Below are 19,038 nucleotides of genomic sequence, written 5' to 3'. Positions count from 1 at the left end.
GTTTTAGATATTTGCCCTTCTTTGGTGGGTATGATTAGTTTTTTTTTTTTTCTTTCTTTAATTTTGAGGAGATTTAGAGGTAAATAATTTTTGAGTTTTTTATACAACCACACACAGACGCAAATATAGGGAAAATATTTAGAATATATAAATGGTAGAGCTTGAAGTTTGAAATACCACTAGTTGATTAGCTTTTTTTTTTTTTTTTTGACTTGATTGCATTATGAAATGACGAAACAGAATTACATATATGACTCAAATAGCAAAAACACGGCATGACATGGGATCCAATGGAATGTGAATTTGAAGGAACAAGTCATGCTAATAATAATAATAAGGATATATTCACGTGAACAAAGAAGAGATCATCCATATAGCTGGCACTTCTGCGTTTTAATCTCTTCACTTTAGGTTGCCTCTGTCTGTTCTGTTAAGAAAGTTGAAAGAAGAATAATATTAAACACAAAATGATAAACCTTGATTAATCTTCTACAAATGGCAACGAGAAACAAAGCCAATTAAGGTGATTTACAGAGCAACATGACTCTATCTTTAAGGGTGAACCAACCCCAAGCAACGGGGACTAGCCATGAGAGATTATAATGAATTTCTCTACCTAAATGCCTAACCTTTAACCTTTATAAAGGCTTACGCTGACAAAACCATGATTAACCAATTAATATTCCAACATGTTCTTCTTAATCATCCTCATTCTTTACAAGAAACTAGATTGAATAATCATTCGACTCTTTTTGAATTCTTTTATTGGATATAAATTCTGGGCCTTGGACTCTTTTGTAGTTGTTCCTGTTTCCTCTGCTTTTGACTGCAAAATAATTAGTATTCGGATCATTTGAATCCACTGAGAATTGTGCTTGATGCAGAATTTTCAGTCATACGATTTACTTTACAACTTTATATTCTAGCCACATTCTGCATAAGGTCCCCACTTACAAATTTAATTGATCATTACATTGCTATAGATATTATATATATATATATATATATATATATAAATTAGCAGCTTCCCCACCAAATTCTTCCTCATCAAGAATTTCTAACAGAGAAAAATAGGTATATTGAATTCAATGTTATAGAGGTTGTTAATTTTCTTATATTAAGTACGTTTAAAGATATTATATTTTATCAAAATAGCTTAAGTCATTAGTTATGCTTCCAAACTTATATATTTATGATTTATCATCTAATTTTTTAAATGTGGAACTTATTTTATTTTCTAATATTCTCTCAACTATTTTTTTTTCTTGTTTTTTCAGTTTCTTCTTCTTCTTGCCCTAGCTTGTACTTTTTTTAGTCTCAAATACTTTAGGTTCATTCAATTTCTTCTTCTTCTGCTCTTCTTCTCTGATTTTTAATCTTTTTTTTATCTTTCATTCTTTCATTCTTTTTTTTCTTTTTTTAAAGTCCCTAATCAAACGGCTTATAATACCATGTTAAATTTTGTAATATTAAGTATGTTTAAAGATAGTATACTCTATCAAAATATATTAAACCATTAGTTAGATACTTCTTAAACTTATATATTTATTATCTTTCTTTTAATATTTAGATATGAGACTTTTTTTATCTTTTAATAGAGGTCAATAAATTCATCATATATATGCCATCGAAGATCATTATTCATTAGTTAAGAAAAACTTGAAAAAGGATTTTCCTGATATAATTATTTTATGTTCTTAGGAACTCATTGGCCATCACAATACCACTTTAGGGAAGAACCTGAAATATCACGTTCTCCGTCTTTAGGGACTGAACTGGGATCTGTTGCATCTTCTGTCTTCACTGCATCAACTTTTTTTTTGGTTTCCCACCCATCCTATTTCAAACTAATCCAGATCTCCATATAGGTTGGGCCCTTAATGTTCACTGTATCAACTTGAAATCAACCCTTGCGTGACACAGCCATCAAATCACTTAAGCCCAGTAGGAATGCTAAGCCCAGCCCACGGTTGAAGACAGCCAAGACCACACCCAAGTCATAGGCCCATGTTATCTTTTTCTGATGTAAATATCTTGTATTCTGTAGGCTAGTTTTATTCGTTGATCCTTTTCCTTCTTTTGAAGCTTGTAGAATCTCCAAGTGGCCTTCTGTCGTAACGGTATCTAGAGTATCTGTGTGTTTGAATGATTCATTAAAAAACAAAAAAAAAAACAAAAAACAAAAAACAAAATTGCTCTAACTTAGATATTTTCCCACAAGAAAGAGAGAACCATGCACCCACACAAACATATTAGCATTGGATTCAAATGCAAGATCTCTTCCAAATGAGGGAGGTAACGTCTTTGGCTCCCCTATTCCATTCAGTAAATCTATTTTGGTATCAAAGCACAAAGAATCCATGGCGTCCTCCACCTCTGGTGTTTTCGCTTCAGCTTCCGCAACCTCGCCTCCAAACCATCAATTCCCTCTTATTCTCCATCTTTCTCTGTTCAAACTAAGACTGTGCCGCTCCTCAACAGCTTGAACCAGGCAAAATCAATTAAGGTGGGCTGATCCAAAATCCAATTATATGCTATTGCACAATTTTATGCTCTCAGTTTGTGAATCTATTTTTCCAACTTGGAACCATGTAAGCTTGTTGAGTTTAGAAATTTCATAAACGCGTAATAGGGATTAAAAAAAAAAAAACAGAACATGTTACAAGCAGAGAAGGTGATACAAGGTAGAACTGTGAAAGTAGATAACGTAAAAGTATATAATATAAACATTAGACTGGGAGTTATGTTGACCTTTGTTTAATTTTAAGGAACTTCTGAAATATTTATCACTCTACATCAGGCCATTCAATTGTCATGAGATAACAGTTACATATACGATGCGGAGATATACTAGAATTTACAGAATCATATAAAGGAGAAGGAAACATGAGCATGATTATCGAACGTACATAAAGCCCACGTGTATTTAAATTAATTCCTTAACTTCATCATACCTTAATTAAACTTCACCATTGATACCTGCTTCAAAGACTTCATTAATTAACCATATTTAACTGCAGAAGGCACAAATATATAATTGTAAACAAATGTCACTGGAGAAGGTGGGTAGAACCAGTAGCTCAAACCTCAAGGGTTCTCATGCATTTATATCAAGTGTAAGCAACTGGGAATATTTGATATGTCTCCGAATTACAGGTGTTGAATTCATTGTGCCAATATGAATATGATAAATTTACACTATCTACTGAGAAGTCAAGATTGCTATAAAATATAACAAGCATACGCTATGCAAATTTCCAGCCACACTCTGCTCCAATATTTTGATACGTCAGGACCTGGAATGTTTCTACACATTTCAAATGCAATAATGCATGCCCCTTACATCTTCTTGTTGTAGTCACTAGTAGTAGGATCAAAATACTTCTTTTCCTTCTTGTGAATGTGAGATCATCATTCATAATACTCGTAAAACTACTTGTGGTGTTGTTCCTAGCAACACTCATTCTCTGGTGTATTAATACTGTTGGAATCTTTTTGGGATTAGAATTAAAATCAATTAAAAATATTTTATTTTCATTATATTGAAATCAATGAATATTGAGTATAACTGTTTATGTACTTTAATTAAATGAAATTCGGTCAAGTTGAATAGACCATAAGAAACTGGAATATTTAACTAAGAATATATTAAATGGCATTAGAGCCATCCATGTAAGAATTCATTTTTGGAATCAATATTGGCTTCATTTATGTTCGTATTCCTTTTTTTTTTTTTTTGGTTCCTTCTATGTAAGTGACCCAGGCCGGCGACCCACTTAGAACAGGAGGGATGAGCAGAAAATGGTGGACGGAGATGAATTAAAAAAAAAAAAAAACAGAATGAATGAATGCACTTTTTTTTTTTTGGGGTCTGATTCTCTTTCTTTTTTCTGATAGGGCAAAATGGTAATTTTAATTAGACTATTAAGCTAATAGAGAAATAAATCCGTTTCTTGCATTGAGAGGATTCGAAACGTAGGCCAGGCCAGATAATTATATAGCTCACATAAACTGCACTAGATCACAAATCCCTCTTATTAAATTTGTTCTAAAATTAACAAAAATATAATTAAAATAGCTAACCATAAACTATATTTTTACCAAAATTTCTGGGTTATTATATGTCTCATTTAGTGTGATTAATCACCTTTGCACCTAATTTCTTCATCATAAAACTTCGAAAAATATCAACAAAGGTTTAGAAATGCTTCCGACCAAATCCTAAAAATATATAATTAATCTTAAGTGTACAAACCCAAACAAGATTCACATTTTCTTAATTTGAGTATTCAAAATATGTATAATTGTGTCAAAATATATTAAAATCTCATAGAATATGCTTAGATGACATGAAATTCTATAAGGTAATAATTACATATATTATATTGCCACTTTGTGGTGGATAAGGATTATTTGGTTAATTACTAAGTCAATTTATTTGTTTTGAAATTATGCATTAGTCTACACGCTACTTGGAGTCAATTAGATTAGATTTGATTTGATTAATGCAACAAAACAATCACAGCCTTCATCCTTTCTTTGCTTTTTCATTCTTTATTGTAAATAATACAAGTTACCAATTGAAAATTGCAACTTTCGCTTTCCAACTTATATGTAAAATAGAAATCTTCGTCATGTTGTTGAAAACTTGAATTAAGAATTTGGAGTGTTGATCGTCGGTTAATACTTAATACATATTGAGGTGGATTATTTCAGCTTCTTTGTGCTTTCTCCAATCAGATTGTTGCAATTTGTTTATTGTTTTGGACACAAACTAGATTATCTATGACGATGCCACTTGAGGTGTATTATTCCAAAATTTCAACCATTATTGTTTTATTATTATATTTCACGCGCTGATTAACCTAACCTATCTCCGATAATTGAATTGAAGTCAATAATGCTACAAATTTGTTTGTGCTGCCACTTGAGGTGGATTGTTTTTTTTTTTTTTGATAAAATTGTTTGTTTATTTATTTTATTCATTCCAATATATTGCTATGTACTTTAAAATTCCAACCACTTTTTATTTATTCATCTCACTAACAACGTAACCTATCCCCCGATAATTGAGTTGATGTCAATAAGGCTATAAATTTACTTTCTGTTGCCACTTGAGGTGGATTAATAAAAATTTAAACTTGAATTTGGATTTGAATCAAATCTCTCATATGAATATATAATAATTTATGGATTTTAATTAAATATAAATCCATCTAATTATAACTCCTTTATAATTTAAAATTATTTTTATTCTCTAATCATTTGAAATTCTAGTAACTTCAACTCTTTTAATGTCTTCGCATTTTCACTATTGACATTTATGTGACTCTCATATGGTTTCTCATTTTTAATTATTATCTCTCATCAATTGAAAAATAGAGGTAAATTCACCACTCTTAATATTCTATTTTCATTTCAAATTTCAGCTCATCTCTATTCTCCATTTAAAATTTTTTAAACTACCCAAACAAATAATTTTAAATACATGAATTTGAAATGTGAAATTTAAAATATGAGATTTTAAACCTAAATCCACCATCCAAATGCTACCTAAATGTATTGCTATGCCTGTTTTAATATTCCAATCATTTTTTATTTATTTATTCCACAAGCTAACATTTTCTCTAAGTTGAAGTCAATTTAATTTAATGTTAAATTGATCACTCACATCTAAATTTAGATATAGTGTAAAGTTTTACTACTCCTCTTTTGAATATAAAAGAAACTATCATGTATTTCTTTATTTTATTCATAAGCAAACCTATAGATTTCAAAATCATTTATTACATTTGTCCCAAATTATCTCTCACAAAGTCAATGTTTATTGCTACTAAACAAATTTGTTTCATTAATTTCCAAGATAATTAGTTTAATTTTTTAATTTCAGTTATAATTATTATACTTAAACAATTTTTTTTAAATTGTGTGAATTGGTTATTTTTTTCTGTAGTTGAAAATAGAGGGAGTAAAGTCTTACTTGGTCCTTCACATAGAATAAAGACATGGTAGTTAATTTTTTTTCAACATTACCCCTCCTTAATTGCACCATGTTATTAGCAAACTTTGTTAAATTCACTTTATTGAAGTCATTAGTTTTTATGAGAAAAAAACTTTTTACGATTAAAAATATTAGCTATGTTTCTTTAATAACTATGAAATTAATTAACTTTAATTTGTCTTGTAATTAGAACAAGAGGGAGTATTATCATGACAAGTCCATTATCTCATTGGTGTACAATAATGACAAATATTCACATCCACCACCAATCTGAATCACCACGTTGGATGGTTGTGCCCAATTACCAGAACGCTCATGCAATCCCTTTGAAATATATGATGAGTGTGAGTCAAGAAAAACTCGTGAGAAATCTCTCGATAGCAACATACTTAAAATAGCTCTTAAGAGTGCAGGAAAATCCGTTAAAGAATATAGTTCAAGTCATACCCAAGGCACCATCTTTAAAGGCTATTATGCTACAGTACACAATTAACAGCGGCAGCGCCTCAAGTTTTAACGAACCCTTCTTCAAGAAAGAAGGGTTGTAGGGTAGAGGAAATCACATAATAACTTACGAGAAGCACAAGGTGGGGAGGATAGCAGAGTGCCTGAAAGCTCAGGACGGTTTGTCCAACTATATATGTGGTCTGCTTGTCTTTTATAGGAGAGATTTCATGAGGCAATAAAACACCAATTAATGACACCTTAATACCATTAAAAAATAGTTGAGAAAGGTTAAACTGCATTTTTAATCCTTTAACTTTACATAAATTTTCAGTTTAATTCTTTAATTTTATAAAGTATTTTTTTAATATTTTAATCCTAACACCGTTAGTTTTAAACAATTACTCTTTGTACCAATTATTTTTATTTTAAAAAAATTAAATTTAATATGTTAACATTTGATAATGGATTATCAATATTAAAAAGTTCAATGTGGGAATTTATTGTTGATAAAATTAATAGTTTTATGGTTATAGGATTAAAAATATACTTTATAAAATTAAAGAAAAAAATAAAATAAGAAATAAATATATTTAAATAATTATTAATATTATTATTCAAATAATAATATTTTTGGCAATACCATTAAATGTTATAAATATCCAACAACAACTCACTTTATTTGTGCTTTCTGTTTTCCTGATAAGTTGTACGTTACGTTGCAATTAATTAATTCTCATGTTTTAATTTTACGTGCGGGTCACGGTGGGTGTGTTGCTCATTTTCATAGAAAATCCACAAAAATTTTCAAATTCTCGACATAGAGTCAACATGGTTGGTCAAAAAGAAAAAAAAAAAAACAGAGAGTCAACATGGGTTGATTAGAATTACATGCTATTTCACCTTTTAAATTAATTATCATGTCCTTTCATCTTTTAGTACTCGCATAGTTTTTTTTTCTTTTTAATTTTGCAATAAGAAAGATAAAAATTAGGAGAGCTAGGTTATTATATTTATTATTAATCAAATTTTATTGAAATTCATTAACTAATATCTATGATACATTCTCTTCATCTTTCATTTTTATTTATTTTTTCACAGCTCCACGATAATCACACTGCACTAGACACTGGTTGCCTCCTGCCTGAATATAATTATGGCAATTAGCAATTCTCATAGAATGCAGGCATGTCGAGAGTGTATATATGGAAGGTTATGTGAAAAAATTGGCAATTTTGTATTGGTACGTGAATTACACTTTTTGTCACATACTAAGTAATTTATAATTTATCAGACACGTGCACAATGCAAGTTTTTAAGAAGAAAGCGACTGCCGAAAAATGAAGAGAGAATAAATAATGGAAGGATATCAAATTTTAACTCAAAATTTAAAAGATCAAATTTATCAAACATTTTCTTTTATTATATATTTGTTTTTAAACAATGTGATATATAATTAGATGCTTCTATCCCTAAACTTTTTTCCGCGTGGTTCAGGGCGCTGAGGCTGTGCATGACAGCAGATTTCAGTGTTTAATCTTTTTTCCTCAACCACTCCTTTTGACTTTAAAAGCCCTTGACGATTGAGTCCCCTTGTTAATTTCAAACCCTAGTGGAGTGGATGACAAGTTCTCAATTATTTACAGGGACAATATCAATAAAAGATAAAGAATTTAATATCTGATAATGACATAGATAAATTAGATACTTGTTAAAATAAATATTTTTAAGGTTTTTTATATAGTTAAATAGGATAATTAATAATATTTTATAAGTAAATTAACTAGTGAAGTAGGACAATAAACAAGTCAAGTAAAGAAGTTTGAATATTAATTTAAGTGAGAGGTAATTTTATTATTTTTAAAAAAATTTAATATCAAATTAATGCCCCTCAACTGCAATGTAATTTTAAAAATTTAAAGGTTTTGAATTTAAATAAGTTTAGTCAAGAGGTTTTTATTCAAATTCCTTCTAATTTCAAACCCCAGTGGAGTGGATGACGAGTTCTCAAGTAGTTATTAGAAGAATATCAATAAAAGATCTGGATAAATTAGATATTTATTGAAACAAGAACTTCACTTGTTATGTTAATTTATCAGCAGTGTTTTTATAAAATTAAATTGCTTCGAGGGTTAATTACTAATTAATTTTCTTCCTTATTTATATATGTAGTCTACAGAAGACTAATTAAAAGAATTTACACACACACACACACACATATTGTGAACACTATATTTTATCTGGACATTTTTTTAAATTTAATAAAAATAATAATCAATAACCAAAAAAAATAAAAACAACAAAAATAAATTTTAATCCTTTTTAGGATTATATTTTCAAACAAAAAAAATCTTTAATTAATAGGTTTAATTTTATTTTAATCTAGATAATCTTTTGTTGCTTAAGATCTTATTTCCTTTAGTTCATTAAAAAATAACAAAAAAAATAAAATATAAAAATAAAATTTAATGCTTCTAAAGATTATATTTTTTTTAAAAAATAATAATCTAACAAAATTTTAAAAAAAATAATCTTGCTTAAATCTTTAAAAATCTCTCCCAAATCACTCCAACTACTCAAAATATTGGGAATCAATTTTTAAAAGTCAACTTTTCAAATCTGATTGTTTTTCATAAAAATAAAATAAAATAAATATATATATCAAAATTAAAATTTTCCCTCTTTCCCTTAATTTGATTAACACAAAAAAAGGCATTATAACAAAAAAAAATATAGAAATGAGGTGGGTGAAATTCTCACCCATCCAAGATTGCTTCCAGCACAGCCAAAAGAAAGGAGCTCCTTGGCCGAGCGTAGAAAAAAAAAAAAAAACAAACACATGAGCATAGAACGCTAGAAAAAAAAAAAAAGAACCTGCCAAACACAACCATGCAAACGCACGTCATAGCAGAAGAAAAAATAGAGACTGGAGGAGAGAGGAGACTGAGATCAGAAGCATGAAACAGAGATGGAGGAGAGAGGCAAGAATGGAGATAGAAAAAAGATGAAAAGAGGGCAGAAAAACAGAAGCATGAAATAGAGATGGAGAAGAGAGGCGAGAATTGAGACAAACAAAAGACGAAAAGAGGGCAGAAAAAACTGGAGAGGAGAGGCATAAAGGGAAGGAAAAGAAAAAATGAAAGGGAAGTAAAACACACAGCCACACACGCAAGACTGAAGAAGTCAGATGCCACACGCGCAATAAAAAAAACAGAGATAGACGCCGAAAACGCAGAGAAACAGAGACAAAGAAAGAGAGGTGGAGAACGAGAGAGAGAAGCAAACACAGAATGCTAGAAAAATGAAGAAGCAAGCGTGCACAGTGAACACACAAAACCAAAGTCACAGAGGCAGAGAAGAGACGACAAAGCCAGAGGCGGGAGAGCTTTCAGCACACACGCAAAAAATGCAGTGGAAGAGAAGGAAAAACCAAGAAGCAGAGCAGGTGAGAAATCATTCGTCCCTTCTGTTCTCTATACAAGGCTGGAGAATTTGGCTGAAAAGAGGAGATGACCGAGAGTCCGAAAGGGAGTGTTTTCTAGAAAAAAAGAGACTGAGAGTGGGAGAAGAAAACTAGAAAAAAGAAGAGGAAAACTGGAGGAAGGAGAGAGCTGGGAACGGATGAGAAAATGGAGCACAGAGGGAGAGAAATGAAAATGCAGAAAAACAGAGCATGGGATGTGAGAACGAACAAGAGAGAGAATTGAGAAGAGTTTGGAGCAAGATTCAGGGATAATGGTGCAGTCATGGAACTGATATTCTCTGGCATGTTTACTATAGGAAAACTTAAAGGTGTGGTTTCCTCTCAGTGCAATGCTTGAACACAATGTCTTAATAATGCCTGGTAAGCCAACTTGTATTGCTCTCCCTTCCTTTTGTTTGCTGAAAATTCAAGATTGAATGGCTCTTCATGTGTCACCTTAAGATCATATGTGAACATGAGAACTTTGGAAATGTAATTGATGTGCGTTAATATCAAGTGTTGTCTTGAGATTCTTCACTTTAATTTTATCACTAAAATACAGCCTACTTTGTTGATTTGTTTTTCTATATCTGCATTTGCATGGTACTTGATATTTTGCACAGATATTCCCTTTCTTGTTTAGTTTAATCCCTAGAATTTTCATGATTTTTGGAGCCCATTTACACGGTCAAATATACTGGCTTTTATTTTTCCTCTATTGGTTCATTACAACCTATAGCTTAATTGATGAATTTTTCTCTTCCTGTACAGAGACATTCTTGAGCTGAATTTTTATATCCATGTTTCTCTATATGTGCAATTTGATATATAAAACTTTAAATTATCATTCTTAAAATTCATTTGTAGAGTGAAATACAATAATTTTTGGATGATAGACAATAAAAGAGGGATATTTTTAAATAACCAATATCGCAAGAGAAATTTAAAATCTCCATAGGCACTTAAAATGATTATCTACCGTGTAAATTAATAAGATTTTGCAGGTATGAAAATCCAACTTATATATATATATATATTAAAAATGGATCCCAATGGCCCACCATTAAAATTAATTCTCTTTTTATAATATAATATAATAAATATTTGAGTCTTATGTGAGATTTCAATAATCTTTATAGAGAATTAAATTAATTGCCTTATCATATAGGATAATAAATCCTCGCAGATATCGTAATTTACAATTTGTATGGTAAATACATAAACAAATTTTTGTAAATAAAGTAATAAACATTTTTTATAATACTACTTAACTAAATTAATAAATTTAAATTATAATTATATTTTCTAATTAGATCTTTTGATCACGTGAGATTTTTTAAAACTCCATAGATCTTTAAGACAATCGTACTACCGTGTGAGTTAATAAGTCTTCGTAGGTATGACGATTAAGATTTCTATATTTAAAAAAATGTCACGCATTAAAATATATTTAAAGTGAATATTATTTAATTTTTTTATTGTGGGAGACTTTGAATCTCTGCAGATATTTACGATAATTTCATATCATAAAAATTAATAAAATTTTGCAGGTGTGAGGATTAATTTTGCATATAATAATATGGGTTTCAAAGTCCCATCATTAAAACTAATTCTTTCTTTTAATTTAAAATAATAAAATATTTATGTCTCATGTGAGATTTCAAGACTCTTTATAGAGGTTTAAGTTAAGTACATTATCGTGTGAGATAATAAATTCTTATAGATTTTGTGATTCTCAATTTATATGGTAAATAAATAAATAAATTTTGTAAATAAAATTATAAATGTTTTTTAATAATAAAATTAATTAATTAAATTAATGTATTAAATCTTTCGATCATATGATATTTTTGAATGTCTATAGACCTCTAGAATAATCATCTTACCGTAAAAGTCAATAAGACTTTGTAGGTATAGCGATTAAGATTTCTATGTTTTAAAATATAAATTATACAATTACGCGTTAAAATATATTTAAATATATATATATACTTAATCCTTTATTGTGTGAGGATTTTGAATCTCCATAGATATTTAGGATAATCATACAACTGTAAAAGTTAATAAGGCTTTGTAGGTATGATGATTAAGAGTCTTTTAAAAAAAACTATATATGTATGAACGTACTAAAAAAATAATGACATTATTAATATTTAAAATTTAAATAAATAAATTAAGTTGTTAAACTCTTCTATCATGTGAGAGTTTGGATTCTCTGCAGATATATAGAATAATTGTATTACCGTATGAACCAATAAAGCTCTGCAGGTATAGCAGTTAAATTTTCAATCATAAAATAAAAAATAATTTAAACCCTTTACCTTTTTCTTATTCAAAAAATTTAAAAAATAGAGAAAATAATTGAAATTAAATCACTTTTTTCAATTTAAAACACACATCTCAAAATTTTAAAAAATTATTTTATTTGCAAAATGGTGAATTATTTCTGGTTAATTTCTCTTCAAAAAAAAAAATATTTTCACTAACAAACTTATAAGCCCGAACTACGTGGACTTTTATCCCATCACAGGGTACGTAGGCCTTAGAGTCAGATATTGAGTCAAGTCCTCCCTCGTAAATAAATAAATAAATATTTCTCACTTAATTCTTATCATTTTTATATCAAACACATGAATATAAAAGGAATAATTAAAATAATTTTAAAATTATATTTATATAGCACAGCAAATTTCAAGTAACCGTTCTTACGAACGGGTGTTGTGGGGTTCAAAACACCTTTCCTACACTCAATTGACTCTTGAACCTATTTTCTATTTTTGCAGACTACCCTTATCCTCCTTTAAACAGTTTCTCAAGATTTTCCTCAAAATTTTGGTGGCAACTCCTATTTCTTCACTTCCTACCACGAAGGTTGAAACCCTCGCTAGCGCGCTGTCCACATAGCATTTTTTGAGTGCGACAGTTGGCGACTCTACTGGGAACAAGTTAGAGAGTCAAGCCTATATAAGTTTGTTGTGATCCAAATATAACATATTATTATTATTATTATTATCCCTTTTAATTTGTGTGTGCCTTTTTACTCTCTTTTCCTCTTTTCTCTCCATTTTTTATAACATGTCTTGGGATAGATAACATGTAGAATAAATCCTAGGATAGAAGATTTTTATTTGTACATATAATTGCCTCTTTGTTTGATTTGATTAACAGATGAGGGTTGGATAGCATGTGGAAATAAGATAACATGCTTGCATGCTCTTATCACACATTGTGCACTCACACAATTTAACACACACATTTTGGGCCCTATACCTGGGTCTGTGAATATCATAGGTTAGTGGAGGTTAATAGTGGTTTCCTTGAAGAGTTTTTGAAGTCTCGGAGGTTACTGTGAATACCTCACTCAAGCTGTTACTTACTCAGTAAATTCAGTCCCTGAAGAGCTTATGTTCTCAGAGGGTCAAATTTACTAAGTAAGGTCTTTACCATGTGGTGAGGGCATCTTGGGAACCTTCTATCTATCAGGACTATAAATCTACCTTAGAGTTACACATTTTAGATGAGAGTTAGTAGCCAACCATTTTAGCTCATACCTGATGATTATAAAGATAAATAGACTTAAGCTTCCTAAATAGGACATAAAGTGAGAGCATGTTTTATTGCATCATTATCATCACCATGACATATCATTTGTGCATGCTACCTTAAGGAAAACAGCTGTTGGGTACCTTATGCTAGAGCGGGTATTGAATGTCATTACACTAATCAATGTTAATGTGTTATAAAGATGGTGCTAGCATTAAACAACTAAGCTTTGCCCATGGGTCTTTGACCCCAGTGACTATAAATTCATTTCATAACATTGAAGAGTTGAGGCATTTTGTCAACAAACTCCTATTAAATAGCTTTTCTTGTTGTAGGGTAAAATAACACGTTTCATTTTGAAAGTTAAACATTAACCATGTATTAGTTTTCACTGTTCATAGGCTAATTATTAATCATTTCTTCCTATAGTGCAATAAGCACTTGGAGGAGATTGGAAACCTCTCATTTACCCGAATGACAAATTAAACTTTATTTAACAAAAATTAGTTAACTCTTGTGCATGAATGTCTGAAAACCAACTATCCTTATTTTTTTTTCTTCCTAAAAAAGAAAAATAAAAACAAATCATAAGGCTATTACTCTCATAACTTTAATCATGTAGGGATTTGGGTCCCTTATAGGTTAATAGTTCTTTCTATTTCCCTATGATGCAATAAGCATATGGAGGAAAGGAAATTTTGTTTGGCATAAATGAGGTAGCCTTGTAATTACTTAAGACAGTGTGAAAAATTACAATATATTTTTTTTGGATATCCAAACCCTTTTATAGGGATTGCCGAATCATCTTGTGCTTTCCTTAGCATAAAGGTTTAAGACACAAGTAAGCATAAGTAAGCACACTTACTTATTTAACCCTTGTTTATAGACAAGCAGCGAAAATGATATTCAAAATTCTCCTAATTCAATCACGAACCCCACATCTCTAAGTGATATTCAATTTTTTTTCCTCTCAATTTGTCCCTTGCACCAGCGCAAGGTTATAAATAAATTAATACTATACTTTACATCTTCCCATCTCGACCCCCCACTTAATTTCACAATAATCATTCATTAGAGCAAGGCCATATATAGCAAACAAATGCATTTGCATCAAAAGACTTTGATATTTTTAAAATATTGAATTTTTTTTTAAGTCCTTTACATGGGAAGGTCATGGTCCCTCACCTTACTTGCCACAATGCCAATCATTTTCTCACTCCTTGCCTATTGTCATTATTTCATCCATTTAAAGCAAATTAACATTTCACAATATACTTTCATACCCTTACCTTGACCATCAAAAATGATATAGTAGGTGTGAATGCTAGCATTCACTTGGGGCGCATAGTTTTCCTAATCAAGTTGTGAGGTTAAAAAAAAAATAAAGAGGGGAGATAAAGAAATCAAGTCCAAATGTCACATTCGTCAATAAAATCATTCACCATTAAAGAGAGAATTCAAAGATATTGTTTCTAACGTGTCATATCTTCATTATGTAATGTTTGTATGGTCAAACTCTATCATTGAAAATGATTTTGTTTAACTTTGTCAATGTCGTAATCATACTTCTCCATTTGACACCCCTATTTGCTTGTTCTACCCCTTGACCATAAAACTTCTCTTATCCTATGCATTACTCACTTAATGTTTGGTATTCTCAATGAAAAAAATCACATTGGATATGGAAAAGATTAACTTGAGGAAAATACCCCTATTTCATGAAAATATAAAAATGAAAAAAAAGGAAAGAAAAAGAATGAATGAATTGATTAAAAAAAAGAGAAAAAGAAATTAAAGATAAAAAGAGACTGATTAGAGAGATAAGATAGCTTGTGCCATTAGCAAGTTAAGTCAAAGATATGAGGCATTTTTTTTCTTTTTTCTTAAATCTCGAAGGAGTTCCCCTTAGTCACCCACATTGAGCCTGGAGTAGTGTTTCTTTCATTCACCTGTTTACAAATATCATTGGGGTAGGGTACTCAAACATATGTTTGTACTAAATTTTCAAATTTCAAGAGAGGATCAAGACTTTCTTTCATCTAATTGAAGCTTTTTTTTTTACCCTCCAGATTTATCCATTCAAATAATTTCTTTCTATTTCCAAGCTCATGAAAGAAAATCTCAAGAGCTAAGAATAAATAAAAAAAGAGAAACAAGAAAAAAAAAGCACTACTGTAGATGAAAAAAAAGGAGATTATCGCTCCACTAGCATTCACTCATTGAATGGGACATGAAGAGGAAAATTAAAAAGGGAAGGAAGAAAAAAGAAGAAGAAGAAGAAGAAGAAATAGAAGAGAATTTTTCTTCCTTTTCCAATGATAACTCTATAGAAATGCCAAGCCTTGCAAGATCACATGTCCAAAAAATAAATTCCATTGTGATTTTGCACCTATGTTTAGACCATCACATCCTTTCTATTTTCAATCTGCAATTTTATCCTATTTTGTTACATCACAATCCTTGAATATCCTCTCTTGTTAGGTGAATTTTAACATAATTTTATGTTAGAGTAGAAGAAGAAAAAGGTTGAAGGAAAAATTTACATAGGGGCATATAACTTTTGAACTGAATATCCTTTTATTTTATAAGCCAATTTACCCAAGTCACATTACAAACCCCATAAGTTCTTATTGAGATTTGACTTGCTCGAATATAATTGGAGCATTTTTCTTATTGGAGATCATTCCAAGATGCAAAATGTTGAAATTGGAGCAAGCTTATAGCTCAACATAAGATCTTTTACTCAAAAATTGTGTTATTTTCAAAGGGACATACCAAACAAAGAGGGACCTTCCTTTTAATTTCCATATTCATTCCCTTTCATCTCTATACTATCTAAAGATACATCATATAAATTTTGAGTAGTCCTCAATTTTACCATTCCATCATTTTCCACTTCACACTTTATCTTATCCACATGATGCCTGTTCTTCACACATTTCCTGCACCCAAATAGAGATGCCTCTAAACATTCCCAACATTTCATTGATTGGCCACTCCATTTCCTTTTCAAATATCACCTTTTGTTTACAATGATTGTCTACATTAACATTGTTAAATAAAAATCAGTACTAATTTCACTTATTGGCTATATAAGCATTGATGATAGAGATAGATAAGATGAAACATCCATGTCTAACAAGCATTTCATATAGGCAAACAAATTGTCTTGAAAATTTTCAATATGGGTGGAATAAATAGTTTTAAATATCTGAAAGTGTGACCCCTTAATGCCCAATTCTTGTGGAAAAAGTTGTTAAGTCATTGACTTGTAATTTTATTAGGGAGACCAACAACTTTTCTATTGTAAATGACCAAGAAGACCTTGGCATTTCATTAATTTCAAGTTTTGTTTCCCTCTTGCATCAAAATCCTGCAAATAAAAAGAAATACATTTTACAGTTTTAAATGCATTGAGCATTCCACATCTTCACATAAATTGAAAAAAATTACATCTTTCACATCAAAGTAAGCCTTAATTTAGATTAGGGCAAATGAGGAGTTGAATTTTTTTTTAAAAAAATAGTCAATATTGCATCATATCCACCCATTGCATACTTCACATAAAAATTGCCACAATTTAGATGGGGGCAAATCAAAAGAAAATCATTTAGTCTTCCATGGCATACATTGCATCAAAATTGCCACAATTTAAATTGGAGGTAGAAAAAGAATTGAACTTTTGATAAAAAAAATCATGCATTATGCATTATCCATCCATTACATGCTCAACACAAAAATTTGCCTCCATTTATATTGGGGCAAATATATATATATATATATATATGCATTGCACATCACCCCATTACATACATTGCCATAGAAAGTATGTCCCATTTGGATAGGGGCAAAACAAAAACCACAAAACCTAAGGAAGTAAGAGAAGAAATAACAAACCTCGCATGTGAGTTTCTCATATTTTCCACATGAGATGAAACCCATTCTCACACCCCTTTTTAAATCCCTATAAAGACAGGCACCCACCAAAAGTCCTACATGCGTAGGCACTGTCTTATCGTTCAAAGTCCTATAAAGACAGGCATCCACCAAAAAGCCTTGCATAGGTAGGCATTCCCTTACTGTTCAAAGCCCTGTAAAGACAGGCACCCACCAAAACTCTTACACAGGTAGGCATTTTCTTACCATTCAAAGCCCTGTAAAAATAAGCACATACCAAAAGCCCTACATGGGTAGGCATTTTCTTACCATTTAAAGCCTTGTAAAGATAGGCACCCACCAAAAACCCTACATGGATAGGCACTTTCTTACAATTCAAAGCCCTCTAAAGACAGGAAATCACCAAAAGCCCTACATGGGTAGGCACTTTCTTACCATTCAAAACCCTGTAAAAACAGGCACCCACCAAAAGCCCTATAAGGTAGGCACTTTCTTACCATTCAAATCCCTGTAAAGATAGGCACCCACCAAAAGTCCTACATGGGTAGGCATTTTCTTACCGTTCAAAGCTCTGTAAACATAGGCACCACCAAAAGCCCTACATGGGTAAACATTCCCTTACTGTTCAAAGCCCTGTAAAAATATGCACCCACCAAAAGCCCTACATAGGTAGGCATTTCCCTACCATTCAAAGCCCTATAAAGACAGGCACCCACCAAAAGCCTTATATGGGTAGGCACTTTCTTACCATTCAAAACTCTATAAAGATAGAAAGTCACCAAATGCCTTACATGGGTAGGCACTTTTTTACCGTTTAAAGCTCTGTAAAAACAGGCACCCACCAAAAGCCCTACAAGGTAGGCACTTTCTTACCGTTCAAAGCCTGTAAAGACAGGCACCTACCAAAAGCCCTACATGGGTAGGTACTTTCTTACCATTTAAAGCCCTATAAAGACAGGCAGTCACTAAAAGCCCTATATGGGTAGGCACTTTCTTACCATTCAAAGCCCTGTAAACACAGGTACCTACCAAAAGCCTTACAGGGTTTCTTACCGTTTAAAGCCCTGTAAAGACAGGCACCCACCAAAAGCCCTACATGGGTAGGTACTTTCTTATCATTTAAAGCCCTGTAAAGAGAGGCACCCACCAAAGCCCTACTTGGGTAGGCACTTCCTTATCATTTAAAGCCCTGTAAAGATAGGCACCCACCAAAGCCCTACTTGGGTAGGCACTTCCTTACTATTTAAAGCCCTGTAAAGATAGACACCCTCAAAACCCAATACCAGCTGGCACAATTCTTTAAAGCCCTATAATAGTAGGTACCTAGCCATATAAAGACAGGCATTCACTAAAGCCTTACTTGGGTAGGCACTTCTTTACCATTTAAAGCCCTGTAAAGACAGGCACCCTCAAAACTCAATATCGGTTGGCATAATTTTTTAAAGCCCTGTAATGGCAGGCACCCTCAAAGCCCAGTACCGGCTAGCATAATTCTTTAAAACCTTGTAAAGGTAGGCATCCAACCAAGTCCCTTGGAACATAAACAATTTATCTCCATTGAGGTTTTGTTTTGTTTATTTCCTAAATCACATTTCATTTTAAACCCTTTGTTTTATTTTGTTTTTGTTTTGTTTTTTTGTTTAGTTGTAGGTACCTAAGAGTCTTGTGCCTCTAAACAAAATACATATTT

General features: G+C 31.1%; 1 protein-coding gene across 1 annotated transcript; it reads left to right on the top strand.

Annotated features, from left to right (window-relative positions):
* Positions 1-9,236: 9,236 nt before the first annotated feature.
* On the top strand, positions 9,237-13,044 carry LOC129304066 (uncharacterized). The gene is made up of 3 exons (XM_054943698.1): positions 9,237-9,890; positions 10,226-10,289; positions 12,692-13,044. The coding sequence occupies exons 1-3, from the start codon at positions 9,747-9,749 to the stop codon at positions 12,820-12,822; spliced, it is 339 nt and encodes a 112-aa protein (XP_054799673.1). The 5' UTR covers positions 9,237-9,746; the 3' UTR covers positions 12,823-13,044.
* The last annotated feature ends 5,994 nt before the right edge of the window (positions 13,045-19,038 follow it).

Source organism: Prosopis cineraria, unplaced genomic scaffold (assembly GCF_029017545.1).
Source record: "Prosopis cineraria cultivar Desert tree isolate PC_DT_omini unplaced genomic scaffold, ASM2901754v1 PC2, whole genome shotgun sequence".
Classification (NCBI taxonomy): domain Eukaryota; kingdom Viridiplantae; phylum Streptophyta; class Magnoliopsida; order Fabales; family Fabaceae; genus Prosopis; species Prosopis cineraria.
The sequence above is the reverse complement of the archived record's forward strand: the minus strand, read 5'-3'. Positions and strand labels throughout refer to the sequence as shown.